Source organism: Ictalurus furcatus, chromosome 22 (genome assembly GCF_023375685.1).
Source record: "Ictalurus furcatus strain D&B chromosome 22, Billie_1.0, whole genome shotgun sequence".
Classification (NCBI taxonomy): Eukaryota; Metazoa; Chordata; class Actinopteri; order Siluriformes; family Ictaluridae; genus Ictalurus; species Ictalurus furcatus.
In genome coordinates, this window is record NC_071276.1 from 20971561 (window position 1) to 20988505 (window position 16945).

Sequence of the window (16945 nt, forward strand, 5' to 3'; positions counted from 1 at the left end):
AAATAAAATTATTATTAAACAATGATGGTGTTAATGATGATGGTTATTGGTGTATAAATTTATTTGTATATTTTGAGAATTTGATTTAAGTAATAGTATTAGGTCGTTGATGATGAATATATATTTAATTTTAAATAACAGTTTTATATTAAATGATTATGATTAATGATGATGAATTAATTACTTAATGGTGGCTTCAGTAGTAAATATTTTTATGGGGTTTTATGACAATCGGAGGATTAAACAGTGATGCAGATCTGGCAACCCGCTCAGCTGTAGCGCGCGCGTGTGTGTGTGTGTGTGTGTGTGTGTGTGTGTGTGTGTGTGTGAGTGAGTGAGAGAGAGAGAGAGTGAGTGTGTGTGTGTGTGTGTGTGAGAGTGTGTGTACGAGAGTGTGTGTACACTTAACTGTTCACTTTCAGTAACTTTGCAGGTTTAACTCTGACGGAGAGCAGCACTTCTCTCGCGCGCCCGTCTCGCGGTGTCTGTAACCCGGATGTTAATCGTCACTGCATTTAAAATCTTTCAGCATAAAGACGAGTTTAATGTTTAAAGGAAGCAGCGCGTCACACTGAATAAACCGGAAGTGGATTAAAAAAAGAAAAGGTAAAGTTTAATAATATTCGGTTTATGTCGTGCTTTCTGTCATGAGTCGTGTTTTTGTTTTCTGCGCGTGTGTAAAAATGTTTAATTTCCTTCATTAGCATTAGCATTAGCGGTAGCGTTAGCGTTAGCAGGCTAACAGGAAACACTGTTTGAATATTCTCTAGCAAAGCAACACGAGCTGATGTTTGTGTTTATTCCGCTTCTTTTCATGAATATTGTAGATGATTATCGTCAGCTCCTCTCAGATAAAGAACAGAGTTAATGCCACACCGCGGAGTTTGTAGTTTGTAGAAATGTGTTGTTTTTGTTGAGACATTAGCTTGGGGAAGATCTGTAACGCTGGCTAACTAGCACTGACTTCAGTCCCTGGAGCCCAGTAACACTTGTGTAATAGTTTTAAATGATTTATTAACAACATGTCGATAAACATTAGTGTTAGAACAGGAAGTAATAATCCGGGTTTAACTTTAAATTCAGCCTGTAGAAGTCCTGCATGAATAAAATGCGTTGTTTTTGTTTGTTGATCTTCAGAATAGACTGTAAGAATATAGATATTTTTGCAATGTTATTGTTTACAAAGAAAGTAACTTAAACATTAACAACAATTTACTTAATGAGGATTTATTTGTTTTCTTATTTTACAATAATATTGTTGTTGTTGTTGTTGTTCTGCTTGGTGGTGCTGAAACTGTTAGTGTTGCTTTACTGTATTTTATTTTATTTTATTTTATTTATATATCTGAGTGCTGAATATTGTCTGATCTCCGACCCTGATCCGATCTCGACGTCTGTAGTCGTGTGCAATACTATATCTGTGTTTATCACTTCACACATTCACCCCATAAAATAGATCAACAGATTGGATCTGAAAGTACGTAAATGATCCGATCCGATCTCAGTATTTTGATATGAATTTGATATTGATTATGAGCAGTGATTTAGGAGAACCTGTATCTGACACACTCCATATTAAACACGTCCGATATTAAACAATACACTTTTATCATCACTGTTTTTAAAACAGTCACAAAGTCTGATTAGAAAACAGCTGATTGGACGTTACATTTTAACTAATAACTGCTGCGTCTGTAGCGTCCTTTATTCATTTAAACTGCAGCTCAGTGAAGGGATAAATATAATAATTAATAAATAAACAAACTGACTGACTGATAGGAAAGATGGGTGAATAGGAAAGACAGACAGGTAGGATGGATGGACAGACAGGTAGAATGGACAGACAGACAGGTGGATAGGACGGATAGGATGAACAGACAGACAGGTAGAGTGGACAGACAGACAGGTGGGTAGAACAGATAGGATGAACAGACAGACAGGTAGTATGGACAGACAGGTGGATAGGACAGATAGGATGGACAGACAGACAGACAGGTAGAGTGGACAGACAGACAGGTGGGTAGAACAGATAGGATGAACAGACAGACAGGTGGATAGGACAGATAGGATGGATGGACAGACAGGTAGAATGGACAGACAGACAGGTGGATAGGACGGATAGGATGAACAGACAGACAGACAGGTAGAGTGGACAGACAGACAGGTGGGTAGAACAGATAGGATGAACAGACAGACAGGTGGGTAGGACAGATAGGATGGACAGACAGACAGGTAGTATGGACAGACAGGTGGATAGGACAGATAGGATGGACAGACAGACAGGTAGTATAGACAGACAGGTGGATAGGACGGATAGGATGAACAGACAGACAGGTAGAGTGGACAGACAGACAGGTGGGTAGAACAGATAGGATGAACAGACAGACAGGTGGATAGGACAGATAGGATGGACAGACAGACAGGTAGTATGGACAGACAGGTGGATAGGACAGATAGGATGAACAGACAGACAGGTAGTATGGACAGACAGGTGGATAGGACAGATAGGATGAACAGACAGACAGGTAGTATGGACAGACAGGTGGGTAGAACAGATAGGATGAACAGACAGACAGGTGGATAGGACAGATAGGATGGATGGACAGACAGGTAGAATGGACAGACAGACAGGTGGATAGGACGGATAGGATGAACAGACAGACAGACAGGTAGAGTGGACAGACAGACAGGTGGGTAGAACAGATAGGATGAACAGACAGACAGGTGGATAGGACAGATAGGATGGACAGACAGACAGGTAGTATGGACAGACAGGTGGATAGGACAGATAGGATGGACAGACAGACAGGTAGTATAGACAGACAGGTGGGTAGAACAGATAGGATGAACAGACAGACAGGTGGATAGGACAGATAGGATGGATGGACAGACAGACAGGTGGATAGGACGGATAGGATGAACAGACAGACAGACAGGTAGAGTGGACAGACAGACAGGTGGGTAGAACAGATAGGATGAACAGACAGACAGGTGGATAGGACAGATAGGATGGACAGACAGACAGGTAGTATGGACAGACAGGTGGATAGGACAGATAGGATGGACAGACAGACAGGTAGTATAGACAGACAGGTGGATAGGACGGATAGGATGAACAGACAGACAGGTAGAGTGGACAGACAGACAGGTGGGTAGAACAGATAGGATGAACAGACAGACAGGTGGATAGGACAGATAGGATGGACAGACAGACAGGTGGATAGGACAGATAGGATGGACAGACAGACAGGTAGTATGGACAGACAGGTGGATAGGACAGATAGGATGGACAGACAGGTAGAATGGACCCTGTTACAGAGCAGCTTTACAGAAATGTGGAGGTGGATTCAGGTTCCTAGTGTGTAGCGCACTGTATGACGCTGTAGTGTGCTGAATGTGGTAGTGTAGTGTGTGAGTGATGTGAGTGTCCCTGTGGTGTAGATGAGTTGATGTTGGAGATGGAGAGAGCAGAGAGAATAGATAGAGGGATGGAGAGAACAGACGGTGCGAGCATGGAGCAGCAGCAGCAGGCGTGGGGGAAACTGGTACGAGTCGGACCGTCGACAGAATCAGTGCTCACTCTGTTACTCGTTAATAGAGAGTGTACAGTGGGCCGGAGGAAAGGTGAGTGTCTTATCGTTACTATCATCATGTCTCATACTTCATTATTACTCTGACACTCTGTCCTATTACTGTCCCGCTTCGCCCCTCTGTACCGCCGCTGTCCCGCTTCGCCCCTCTGTACCGCCGCTGTCCCGCTTCAGTTACTACGAGACCAGCTCATGCTGTACCACTACACTATGAGCTCATGCTATCATTGTGTACTATCCCTTACGTCATTGTACTTTACTGTACCATATAACCTCATAGTATACTTTTATTCTACTCATACTGTTACCATCTCACAGCATACTATACGTTTACTCCATCACATAATGGACTGTTGATCTTCCAGGTCTTACTCCAACGCTCTACTTTTACTGCTCCACTTCATCATACCACTCCTCCATCATTACAGCCCTAATGTGCACTTTATTATCGTACGCTTTATATTATTAGAACTTTAAAAAGCGTGAGACCTTCTTTGATCTTTTTGGAGTATTTTTGACAAATGCTCATTAGGCGGCCTATTTTCCCCCTCAGGAATGTTAAAGCGTCTCTGAAGCCGTGTCTGGACTTTATTCAGCGCACAAAGCCCTCTTTAGTTCTAAATGTAGAGAAAGCCCGGCGCCGATGACAAAAGGAGCGTATAGAGCTCATGTGTGTCGAATATTAAGTAGGGGTTTGTGTCTGTCTGCTCCTGAAGCACTTTAATGTCTGATTCCCAGCATGCTGTGAGCTCTTATTCACTTCATACAGCTGCTTCTTTATTAACATGTAGCACTCTTCATTTATTCTTTTATATATTTATATTGTAAAGAAAATAAAGTAAAAAATATTTCTTTATGATTATATTATTCGGGAGTAGCACACTTACTGCATAGGCTGTCATATTTTAGAAATAACATAGATTAATGTAATCTGTTCTGTCTCAAAGGTAATAGCTTTACAATAACATTATTCACATTATTATTATTATTACTATCATTAAGTGTAGGGCTGAGCAACATGATAATACAAATAATCTTCAATATCGTGTAAATTCTGTCAGTTTTCTGAGATATTGACGTCATTATGTCCATTTTGCTTTTACCAAATGTTCTTATTTTTATTCTAACAATTATAAACTCTGATTGTAAAAAGTTGACATAAAAGAAATTGCATGTTTAGAAGAATGATTAAAATATAAAAAATTACATTAAAAAATATTCTTCCTTTTTTAAAAGTGTTAAATCATTAGTGTTTGCATTTATTCTAAATAAATAGTAAAAATCTCACCAAGTGGTTTTGTAAAATGCTGTAAAATCTTATTATAGTCTTATATATTTAAATAAATAGATAAGTACAGTTGCAATCAAAATTATTCGCCCCCCTGAATAGCGTCACTCACAGCAGCACAAATATGCAGAACAGGGGTTGTCTCAATCACACCTGATCCAGTTCACCAAGGGATTCATTAACTGCACCAGGTGTGCTTCAGCTGGAACACGTGACATACCCGGACTGGCTAGGCGTAGAAAACACGCGACATACCCGAACTGGCTAGGCGTAGAAAACACGTGACATACCTGAACTGGCTAGGCATAGAAAACACGCGACATACCCGGACTGGCTGGGCGTAGAAAACACGCGACATACACGGGCTGGCTAGGCGTAGAAAACACGCGACATACCCGAACTGGCTGGGCGTAGAAAACACGTGACATACCCGAACTGGCTGGGCGTAGAAAACATGCGACATACCCGAACTGGCTAGGCGTAGAAAACACGCGACATACCCGGACTGGCTAGGCGTAGAAAACACGTGACATACCTGATTTGCATTGGGGGTTTGAATAATTTAGATTGCAAGCTGTATATTTAAATATCCAATGTTAATCAAATGTATTAATATTAAAAATGCACGTGCCTCACTCAGCTGAACGAGCTCAGCAAGTGTTTGAATATTGTTTTTGTTTTAATTAATTCTTTTAAATTGTTGTTTATTTTATCTATTAATTGTAATCATTTATATTTCTTTTATTATTCATTATTTATATACAATATGTAATTATTTTAATATTTAATTATGTATTATTGTTCCTAATGTGAAAGTAAACCAGTGGCTTAAAATGTTTTTTTACATTCTAAGCAAATTAATTTTTATAATAATAATAATAACATTAAGAGGAAGGATCAATGTTGTGTTTGCAGGTTGTGATTTGTCGTTTCCTGCCAATAAGCTGGTCTCAAGTGATCACTGTAAACTCACACAGGATCAGGAGTCCGGACAGGTGTGGCTCGAGGACACCAGGTGAGTGACTCTTACCACCGTGAAGTTGATTATTGTCCTATAACAGCACAAAAACCAACATCAAAACCTTCCGACCAATCAGAATTCAGTACTTCTGTGCATGAGCTCACGTTTAAATAAAATCCATTCGCGTGTTTTGAAATCATGTTAAGCGGAAGAAAGCTTTGTTAATTAGTTCTTCTTTGTTTGTTTGTTTGTTTGTTTGTTTACTTCAGCACTAATGGGACGGTAATAAACATGTCCAAACTGTTGAAGAAACAGCGCCACTTACTGCAGAACGGTGACGTTATCTACTTTGTGTACAGGAAGAGTGAACCAGAGCAGAGTAAGACGCCGCGTAGCGCTTGTGTTTCATTCCTGTTTTTAACACGCACTCGTCCACTTCCCCTTCATCAAGTCCCCTTGGTGAGCGGTGGAGTGGAACGCGGTGTGTGCTGCTGTTGCAGTAGGGCTGGTGTGTAATAGCGATAGTGTGATAAACTGACTGGATGTGTGATGTTAAAGTTTTGTACTTAACCTTAAAACTATTTAAAAAGAAAAACTGGTCTTTTTCAGCATTAAATATTTTTAATTGAATATTATTTATTGAAATATTTTGAAGAACCCGATCCGTTATAACGGTCGGTAAAGCAGCGTCACTGGCAGTATAAACCTACAGCGTAAATATTGTGTATGGTTAAAAACATGTTAAAGAATCAAGATCTCTTTTTGTTCTGTCCATCATTTGTATTTGTTTGTTTTGTTTGTTTGTTTCCAGACATTGCGTACGTGTATCACTCGATCACTGCCACACACTCAGACTCTCAGGATACTGAAGGTGAGTTAATGATCATTTACATCTAACATCCGATTTATTTCCTCACCGCCGTTTAAAGGCTGTGGAGTTAGTGTTTAATAACTGATAAAGAAAAGGTGTGCGTGCGTGCGTGCGAGTGCGTGTGTGCGTGTGTGCGTGCGTGCGAGTGTGTGTGTACGCGTGCGTGCGTGTGTGTGTGCGTGCGCGCGGTGTATCCTGCAGGGGGCGTTTCAGTTGTTGTGTTGTTTTGTGTGTAGAGTTGTCGTGTCCGGAGCTGATGGAGAGAATCGACCCGGATGTTGATCCTGATCCAGTGGAACCCGTCACTCTTCCATTCGTACCTCAGGAGGTGAAGGTCCGACCCGGCTTCCAGGAGTCTCAGCCCTCTACTTCCTACAACATCGCCAAGCCGACAACACACACTCACACACACACACTCGCTGGAACAGGTCAGATTCAACACTCACACACACACTCTCTCTCTCTGGAACAGGTCAGATTCAACATACACACTCACACACACACTCACACACTCACACACACACACTCGCTGGAACAGGTCAGATTCAACACTCACACACACACTCTCTCTCTCTGGAACAGGTCAGATTCAACATACACACTCACACACACACTCACACACTCACACACACACACTCGCTGGAACAGGTCAGATTCAACACTCACACACACACTCTCTCTCTCTGGAACAGGTCAGATTCAACACACACACTCACACACACACACACACACACACACACACACACACAGGAAGAGATGAATCACGTCTCTCAGTGTCAGTGCTGGGTCGTACCCCGTGTGCACTTCATGACGTCTCACAGAATTCAACTCCTGAAAGTTTTCAGCTGAAATATTAAAGGGTTAAAACCGTCTGGAGAGAGAGAGAGAGAGAGAGAGAGAGAGAGAGAAAAGAATCTGCTCTTATTGTGGTGCAGGTTTCAGTGAAGTGAGATCCGCGCAGTCCTCAGTGAAGCGTACGGATGGAGAGAGAGAGACAGACAAGTGTGCGCAACCAGACAGGAAGAGACAGAAAACAGGTGTGTGTGTGTGTGTGTGATGTCATATAAAATGGACACAAAATTCCTTTTTCCCCCAAATGAAGCTTGTGTGTGTGCGCGCGCGCGTGTGTGTGAACTAAAGTGTGTGTGTTATATTTTTCCCCGGTGTGATGTTTCCACTCAGGCTGCTTTCTCTGTAGTTTGTGTTCACATGTGTTGTTTTTTTTTCCTGTTTCGCTCTGATAGATGATCCGTACAGGGGTTACGCTGTGGGTGAATCCGGCGCTCCAGCAGCTCCTCCTAAATCCGGGAAGGACGGAGGAGAAGGATGCAAAACGGATAAAATGGAGGAATCTCTCACCTGCATCATCTGTCAGGATCTGCTGTACGACTGCGTCAGGTGCCGTTCATCTCCGAGTCACAGCGGGAAGTTACATTTCAGCAGGAGTTTGACCATTACGAGACGTGTGTGTGTGTGTGTGTGTGTGTGTAGTCTGCAGCCCTGTATGCACACGTTCTGTGCAGCGTGTTACTCGGGGTGGATGGAGCGTTCCTCTCTCTGTCCCACCTGCCGCTGTCCCGTGGAGAGAATCCGCAAAAACCACATCCTCAACAACCTGGTGGAGGCGTACCTGCTCCAACACCCTGGTACACACACACACACACACACACACACACACACACACGTCCCTTCTTCTCTGTTTTAATAAGCTCCATTCTTCTAGAAAGGCTTTGCAGTGATAGTAAAAAATCTACACCAGTCTGTCTACTTGAAAATATTTCTTAATAATTCAAATAGAATGATAGAAAATGGGAATATAGTGTGTGTGCGTGTGTGTGCGTGTGTGTGTGACAGAGAAGTGTCGCAGTGAGGAGGACATGCGCAGCATGGACGCTCGTAATAAGATCACGCAAGACATGCTGCAGCCCAAAGTGGAGCGATATTTCTCAGACGAAGAAGGAAGTTCTGATTACCTGTTCGAGCTGTCTGATAACGACAGCGACACGTCTGATCTCAGGTCACAGATAATGCACTGCTTTATATAATCAGATCCTGGTGGTATTTGCAGAATAAAATAGTGGAATTTGTGTCTAAGCTGCTGAAGGTCGTGTCGTTTTATCTGCAGTCAGCCGTACATGATGTGCAGGCAGTGTCCGGGATATAAGAAGGACTTTAGCCCCGCCCCCTGGATCTGTGGCTCCGCCGGTGAGACGGGACCCACACCTGGAGACGGACCGTCCACGTCCTCAGATACCTGCACAGGTAGCGATTGTAGGGCGCTCATGGAAACCTGAGGGTCATAGAATTAACAATGACGATGCGGAACTCCGTGTAGATTTTTAAGAGGCGGGGCTTTGGAAGTCATGTGACAGACAACCGTGGGTTAACAAAGGCGGAGCTTAGAAGAAATCTGATCAGCCAATCACGAACTTCGTTACGTTCTTTTACAAGCAAGCTCGATAGCTTTACTTTGTGGTGATGTTGATTTATAATGATTGACACACCAGATGTAACTTAAGCTCCGCCTTCATTAACCTGGATGCCTTTTTTTCACAGAAACTCAGGAGTTCACCTGTCCCCCTCATGGCAGTCACCTGATCTGTACCTGCTGTTTACAGCCAATGCCTGATCGGAGGGCAGAGCATGTTGGCACAAACCCTTCCCCCCAGCACTGTGAGTGACCCGCCCACCTGTCAATCAAACACACACACACTCACACACCCGTGAATCAGTGGTGTTAAGCATGTACTGTCATTAAACTTGTATATTGCTAAACGTGACATGATTGGTTATGTAACGCGTATACTGCGACCTGATTGGCTGCATTAGTATTCTGTTAATATCTATAGAGCATTGTGTTTGGATGCTATAGTACTTTGATCCACAGTGCACCTGATTGGCTGAATTCACTTCCTGTTCCTCCTCAGGTTTGGTGTGTCAGAGGCCGTTCTGTCACCTGTATTGGGGCTGCCAGCGAATCGGGTGTCAGGGTTGCTTGGCCCGGTTTAGTGGTAAGTCTCCGATTGGTCAGTGTGTTGATTATGCTAATAATATAGTGATGTCATTTTTATAAATTTTTTTATTTTGTAAATTAAATTCATGTAAGTGTTATTTCTTAATGGACCTTTTATACATAAGTTTGTTTATTTATTTACTATTAAAAAACACGTTTATGTGTATACATATTACAGTGGATATAAAAGTCTACACCCCCCCCGTTACAATGGCAGGCTTTTGTGATGTATAAAAATGAAAACAAGATAAATCATATCAGAACCTTTTACTGTGAAATTTTAACCTGTTAATTAAAGTGAGGAAACAATAAGAATCATTTTAGGGGGAATTAAAAAAAAAAAGACACCTTCCCATCCCCAGCCTGCATAAGTGTACACACCCTTTTATAATTGGGAGTGTGTCAGTGTTCAGAATCAACCAATCACGTTCAAACTCGTGTTAAATACTAATTAGTGTGCACCTGCCTTCAATTAAAGTGACCGATTAACCACAAATAAAGTCCAGCTGTTCCTGTACGATTCTCCTGACATCTTCTGGTTAACATCCAAGTGGAAAAGCCCCTTGCCACAAAGAGCTTACAGAGCAGGTACGGGATCTCATTGTTGAAAAATATCAATCAGGAGAGGGTTACAAAAACACTTTTCCGAGGCATTGGATAGACCATGGAGCACTGTAAAGATAATACTCAACACGTGGAGAAAATATGGCTCAGCAGTGACACTACCACGATCAGGACATCCCTCTAAAACTGATGAGAAGTTCAGGAGAAGCTGGACCTCGAGACTGCCAGGAGGCCTACAGCGACATTAAAAGAACTGCAGCACATTCTGACAAGTACTGGCTGCTCCTTACATGTGACAACAATCTCCCAAATTCTTCATATCTCTGGGCTATGGGGTAGGGGGGCAAGACCGAAGCCTTTTTAACTAAAAAATAAAATAAATAAAAACATCCAATCTCCCAAAACTCATGTGGAATCATGTGTTGTGGTCTGATGAGACCAAAGTTGGACGTTTCGGCAATAATACCAGAATATATTTTTGGCACAGAAACAACACCAAAAGAACACCATCGTCACGGTGAAGCACGGTGGTGGCAGCGTCAGACTTTCAGCTGGGTGGAGGGAATCATGAACAGCTCCAAATACCAGACAATTCTGGAACAAAACCTTAAAGCTTCTGATAAAACACTTCATACGAAGAGCAGTTTCACCTTTCAGCACGACGACCCGAAGCAAACCCGCTGTACTCCAAAGTGACTGACTCTTACCCAAAAACAATCCAGAGCTGCTTCAGCTGAGCGCTGGTTTAGGGGTGTGTACACTTATACAGCCAGGTTATTGTCCTTTTTTTTTTTTTTTTCTTTCTTTCTTTTTTTCTCTTCACTTTTTTCCCCCTAAAATGATTCTTATTGTTTTTCACTTTAACAGGTTAAAATTTCACAATAACAGTACAAAAGGTTCTGATTGATGTTGGTTTCAGTTTTTTACATCACAAAAACCTGCCATTTTAACAGGGGTGTGTAGACTTTTATATCCACTGTAATAATATTATTATTATTATTATTATTATTATTATTATGATTAGTAGTAGTATTTTTCATAGTTACTCTTATGTGATAGATCTGAATCTGACTGATAAATGTCTGGACGGCGTCCTCAACAACAATCACTACGAGTCTGAAATCCTGCAGGTAAGAGAATTCAACAAAACAACTGTTTGTTTGTTTATTTATTTATTTATTTTTAATGTTGTGAATTTACATTTTTTCACAATTTCTGTTACCTTAACCAGCATTATTTTTCTGACTGTGTGTAAAATGAACAGCATGCAGTGTAACTATGAGCTATTATATTTTAAACATAAATATCAAGCCATCTTCTTTTTTTATAATTATTTTATGATTTTTATTATTATTATTATTATTATTATTATTATTATTGGGGGTTATCAGAATTATTTGAGCTCCAGAGGAAAGACGTGGAAGGAGATGCTGCAGGAGACACTACAGAGCACACAGCAAGGCCTCTGCCACCTGTCTGGTAAAACACACACACACACACACACACACACACACACACACACACACACACTCAACCTCTCATATAAAATGTGTACCTTTATATGGTACAAACTTTCTACAAAATAAAAACTCTGACACATTTAGGTATATAAGAGGTATATAAGAAAGGCATTGCGTTTCTCTGATGTCATCACAGAGGCGTACTTATACTCTGATTATCCTTTTAATAATCTATTTAATAAAGCAGTGATGTGTGCTGTAGTAATATACCTGTGCTGTTTTACCTTTCTAACTTACAGAGGGCCTCTGACTGGGCGGGGTCTGTATCCGGTTGGGGAGGGGGTGGGGTCTGTATCAGGTGGGGGTGGGGCCTGAGTTGTGTGTTATTAGGCTGATATTATTAATGATGCTAGTGGGGGCTAATCACTCTGTGTGTGTGTGTGTGTGTGTGTGTGTGTGTGTGTGTGTGTGTGTGTGTGGGGCAGATTATCGTATCAATGGAAACTCCTTCCTGTGTTACTGTTGTGGACTTCGCTTCTTTAAAGAACTCGCATATGTTTATAGAGCTAACATTCCTGCTGCTGAGCTACCAGGTACACACACATATACATATATATTTCATATACATTGTGTGTGTGTGTGTGTGTGTATATACACATGCACATGTACACATTTGAATGTTGATATTAATTGAATGCCCCCCCCCCCCTCGTTTCTCAGCTGCAGTGACAGTGAGACCGGATTGTTACTGGGGTCGTAACTGCAGAACACAAATCAAAGCTCACCACGCCATGTAAGAGTCTCCAATCAAACACAATAATAATAATAATAATAATTTACTAAGAGATATAGAGTAAGTATTTATAATGCTATTAGATTAATAATAATTTATTTGTATTAAAATCCAATATTTGTTACTTTATTTAAGAAGTATTTGTGTGTAAAGGTATTAATGACAATGCAGTAACTAAAACACGAAGTTTCCGGTTGATGATTTTCTAATTCGACATTTTTTTTGCCTGCTTTTCTTTTTTGCGCAGCATTGTAATGTTCCAAATAACACAGTTGTGAGATTGTAAACAGCCCAGCAAGCTTTGTGTTATTTTGTGTAATTCTTATTTCTCCCAGGAGAGGGCGTCAGATACTCAGATAATGATCAAACCATTTTAAATTCAAATCAAAACTATTCCATACTAATAGATAATAATATTTTTTCTCCCCTTTTTAGGAAATTTAACCACATATGTGAGCAGACACGCTTTAAGAACTGAGGGCGTGTCCTGGACGATGATGTCACGGCTCTGGATTTAACCTTTTCCTTTTTTCCCCATAATGAATAATCATGGTGTTTTTACAATATGCAAATTCAGTCGGTTTTGAGGCGAGTAGACCAGCATCACTTTGTACTAGATATAGTTTACATGATAATCTGCACTTTCTCATTGTGTGTGTGATCGGATTTCAGGTTAAGATCGGATGAAACGAGCAGTCAGAACCGTACCGTGCTATATTATTCTAACACTTAATGAAACTTTGTGCCTAACGAGCATGTGCTGATTTAATATACAATCCCTTCAGTATCAGTTATGGTGATGATGATGATCATATTAATGATCTCGTTTGCTTGTTTTCTCATTTGAGATTTGGTTTCACTATACTGTTACTTCTCACGATGATGTTATTGTGCGTTAAATATCACGCATGGTGCGTCGTGATCTTTATTAACGGCTTCCCGTCTGAATCTCGAGCTTCCACTGGATTATTATTTTGCTGCCGCTCAGTAATTCTGTGCACATTTCTGTCCACATGATCACTTTAATACTTGTTAGATAAATTTCTCTCTCACACACACACACACAGAAGATTGCTGTCTGATCTATCCTATGCACGAGAGAAGGCTAACACCGTCAGGTATTTCTCACACACACACCGCTGCACATTTTACTCCTCACCTCAATCAGCTGCTGCTTTCACCTTTTCCTGCTCCGGAGATGAAAACCGCTGCAGGTCGCCATATTTAATCATTATTTCCCCTTTAATTACGACCTGCACTTCATTAAGGGCTATTAGGAGTCAATAATTAACCCACATCTGTTTTGGACAGCTGTGCGTTCATTAAAAAGCCATTCTAATCAAGATTTTTGTGATGTACAGCGATACGACAGCGGAGTCACTAACTCTCCTAAACGTGCACTATTGTTATGTTCAGAGTATAACTGGAGTGTAATTATACGTGATCAATCAGCACAACATAAAGTAACCACTATAAAAAATAATAATACTAATAATAACACTTATTACAGGTTCTGTATTCTAGAGATTGGGACGAAGCCTTCATTTCGAATGGCAGATCGTTTTCCACACCATTGTACTCTACTTTCTAATTCTTTTTGGATTTTTTATTATTATTATTATTATTATTATTATTATTATTATTGTTGTTGTTGTTGTTGTTGTTGTTAGTAAATACTTCATAATTTTGGATGGCTGCAGGAACAGCTACGACTTACGGAAATAAATCTGCCGTGCGGGACAGTAATAGTATAATATGATCTAGGATATGATGTAGTTTAGTAATAATACAGTATAATGTAGTATGATGTAGGGGACTGCACGTGTTTTAGTAATAAGGTGAGATGATTATTATTATTATTATTATTATTATTATTATTATTATTACACCATACTGTATTATTACACTGCATTCATTCTGATATCACACAGTATTGTACAGTACATCATGCGATACTGTCCCACAATATAATACTTTACTACGCCAGGTACTGTGTACAATACTGTTACAATCCCAAAACGTAATACCCCACAATCATACATCACTCCACACCACTACTACTGCACAATACAATCTGATGACATACTACAGTGTCACATTATACTCTGCTTCCTGATCCTATAACCTTACTGTGCTGTAATATAATGTGATGCCATGCTTTATACCGCACCGTTCCCTCACTGGTCATCGCTGTTGTTACGGAAGCGACGCGTTCTGTGCACCACACCGTGAATCCGTGATTAAAGTTCGTACCTGCACAGGTAGGACAGATTTATTTTCTGTCTGCTGTCATGCCTGTAGCCATCGTCCTCCCAGTCTGTAGAGTTAAGCGTGCTTTAGGAGTGGTCATTTTTAATGATACTGGTTTTGCTTCATTAAAAATGCGATTTAAAATAACACTTTCTGATGACGAGTTGAGAAAGCCTGGCGTTATCGGGAACACAGTCGTGACAAAACCGGTCCTTTGTAGATACTGGACTGGTGCAGATCGTTTTCTCAGCCTATTTCTATCCTTTTATTTTTGCAGTAATGTCGCACTGGTAAAGCCAGTATCTCTGTCCGATTATTCAGTATTAAACACTCTGAGGCCTTATGCATTCAATCATTAAAGAACTGAACATGGAGTGTTAGTCTCTGTGTGTTTGTGTTGTGCTAGAGCCAGAAACGACGCTCTGAAGTCTGACCCTTCCTGTAGATCATGAGGCGTCCGTGATCACTGGAGTAAACCTGATGTTGACGACCCACTCGTTTTGTCGCACTGTTTAGTAAATTAAAACATCCTTAGCTAATAGATTAAATTCGTCATTGTTTTAGCCCTTTTGTAATTGGTTAAGTGTGCATGATAATTGGTTAAAGGCCACAGTTGGCATCAATTCGTGCCCATTCAGGAAGTTTAATAATCTTCTGCATGGGTATTAGGGAAGTGTTGGAGCATCCACGTGGGATTTAACCTAGCGTCAGAAACGGCTTTGTATTCTATGAAGGAAAATGTTACATTAAAATGGCATTTTATTTTTATAAATGAATAAATAAAGGTCTCGCTCTCGTTCTACCTCATCCAAGCTGGAGCATTGGGTTGAAAGAGAATAAGTGTAAACTGCTTTGTGTGTTCAGTAATGGTCTGACTCTGTAAACTCGGACGACGTGAGTTAAAGGCCTTTCGGGCGTATAGTGCCTCTGTGTATTAGCAGTTGCTAAAAGATTAATGTTCTGTAGAAATCTAAAAAATAAATAAATGTTTACTGCAGTGATAAAAATGCATCAATAAAAGTTATAAAATAATCGTTAGTGTGTTTGTGTGAAGAAAGAAATGTGCAGTAGAGACGAACACTGTTCCACATGCTATTACTATCACACATCATGTACTCCTACATCATACACTCCCACTTCATCATACTGTAACGTCTCTCTCCCGAGTCGCACTGTAACGTTACTAATCCACGTCATGCTGTACTCACACTGTAGCAAACCTTACTGTATTGTGTGTGTTGTAACACAAGCAACACAAACGAGGAGGCGTGGCCCTGATCCGAGGCCAGTATTCTGTCATTTACTACTTTAACCAGCGCTGCGTCAGCACTCCCATCTCGGCTTTGAGGTGTGATGGAGTAGTGTGAGTTTTCTCTGCCTTTTACTCAACCTCAGTAACCAAACGGTGTAAATATTAAGAAGATCAGAGACAGTCAATATTTCACCCTAAAACACTCCATGTGGAAGTCGGAGCTTTGCAATCTTTCCCAAATTCACATCATGGGTTATTGCGGTCATGACATGGACAATAGCATACTTTGTTTTGTCCTATCGCATTCCAAAGCTGAGATGTGAGGCTCAGTTTCCAACAAATTCCAGGCAATTGCTTGATGGGAAGCCCGGCCGTCTGAACGTAGCTGCTAGATTTCCTGTAATCAGTACATAATGTACTATTAACTATCCCACGCCATCATACTGTACTACTGCTATCCTAAAGCTTACTATAGTACTACTATAGTAGTAGTATAGTAATAGCTTACTATAGTATTAGTAAACCACATCATTCTGTACTCCCGGTATCTCACGCCATACTGTACTGTGTACTGTAACACTACCAAGGAGACGTAGCTCTGATCAGACGGCAGAATTCTGTCCTTTAATACTCTACACAGAGCTGTCTCAGTACTCAGAGCTAGCGTTCTAGTGTAATAGACAGACCAAAGTTGCACTCCTGTCCATGTCTCCACATCAGTTACCCACAGTGCAAATATGAATAAGATCAGAGAAGGTCAAAAGTTCTCCAATCTTCCCCAAATCCAGATTGTGGATTTCTGGAGCCACGACGTAGTCAGGAGCACGCTTATCTTTTCCCCGTCGCACTCCAGAACTGAGATCTGAGGCTGTTTCCAGCTAATTCTAGTATTTTAATTGACTG

At 40.8% G+C, this 16945-nt stretch overlaps 1 protein-coding gene across 50 annotated transcripts; it reads left to right on the forward strand.

Annotated features, from left to right (window-relative positions):
* Positions 1 to 299: 299 nt before the first annotated feature.
* chfr (checkpoint with forkhead and ring finger domains, E3 ubiquitin protein ligase) lies at positions 300 to 15822 on the forward strand. Of its 50 annotated transcripts, none has more exons than XM_053654164.1 (18): positions 300 to 3182; positions 3217 to 3624; positions 5794 to 5893; positions 6109 to 6218; positions 6651 to 6710; positions 6947 to 7138; positions 7646 to 7747; positions 7955 to 8108; positions 8202 to 8356; positions 8565 to 8727; positions 8836 to 8972; positions 9267 to 9383; positions 9638 to 9721; positions 11347 to 11417; positions 11679 to 11766; positions 12233 to 12340; positions 12468 to 12540; positions 12976 to 15822. In XM_053654164.1, the coding sequence occupies exons 2-18, from the start codon at positions 3450 to 3452 to the stop codon at positions 13016 to 13018; spliced, it is 1932 nt and encodes a 643-aa protein (XP_053510139.1). In that variant the 5' UTR covers positions 300 to 3182; positions 3217 to 3449; the 3' UTR covers positions 13019 to 15822. The 50 variants fall into 50 exon arrangements, with proteins under 50 accessions (XP_053510139.1, XP_053510140.1, XP_053510152.1 ...); XM_053654165.1 differs by having other exon boundaries at positions 3251 to 3624; XM_053654177.1 differs by having other exon boundaries at positions 300 to 3093; positions 3149 to 3624.
* Positions 15823 to 16945: the final 1123 nt, after the last annotated feature.

Excerpts from the sequence above, each read along its gene's own strand:
- chfr (XM_053654164.1), top strand. The coding sequence starts at position 3,450 with ATGTTGGAGATGGAGAGAGCAGAGAGAATAGATAGAGGGATGGAGAGA. Across the intron at positions 3,625-5,793 it reads TACAGTGGGCCGGAGGAAAG|GTTGTGATTTGTCGTTTCCT; the intron begins GTGAGTGTCTTA and ends TTGTGTTTGCAG. Across the intron at positions 7,139-7,645 it reads ACACACACTCGCTGGAACAG|GTTTCAGTGAAGTGAGATCC; the intron begins GTCAGATTCAAC and ends ATTGTGGTGCAG.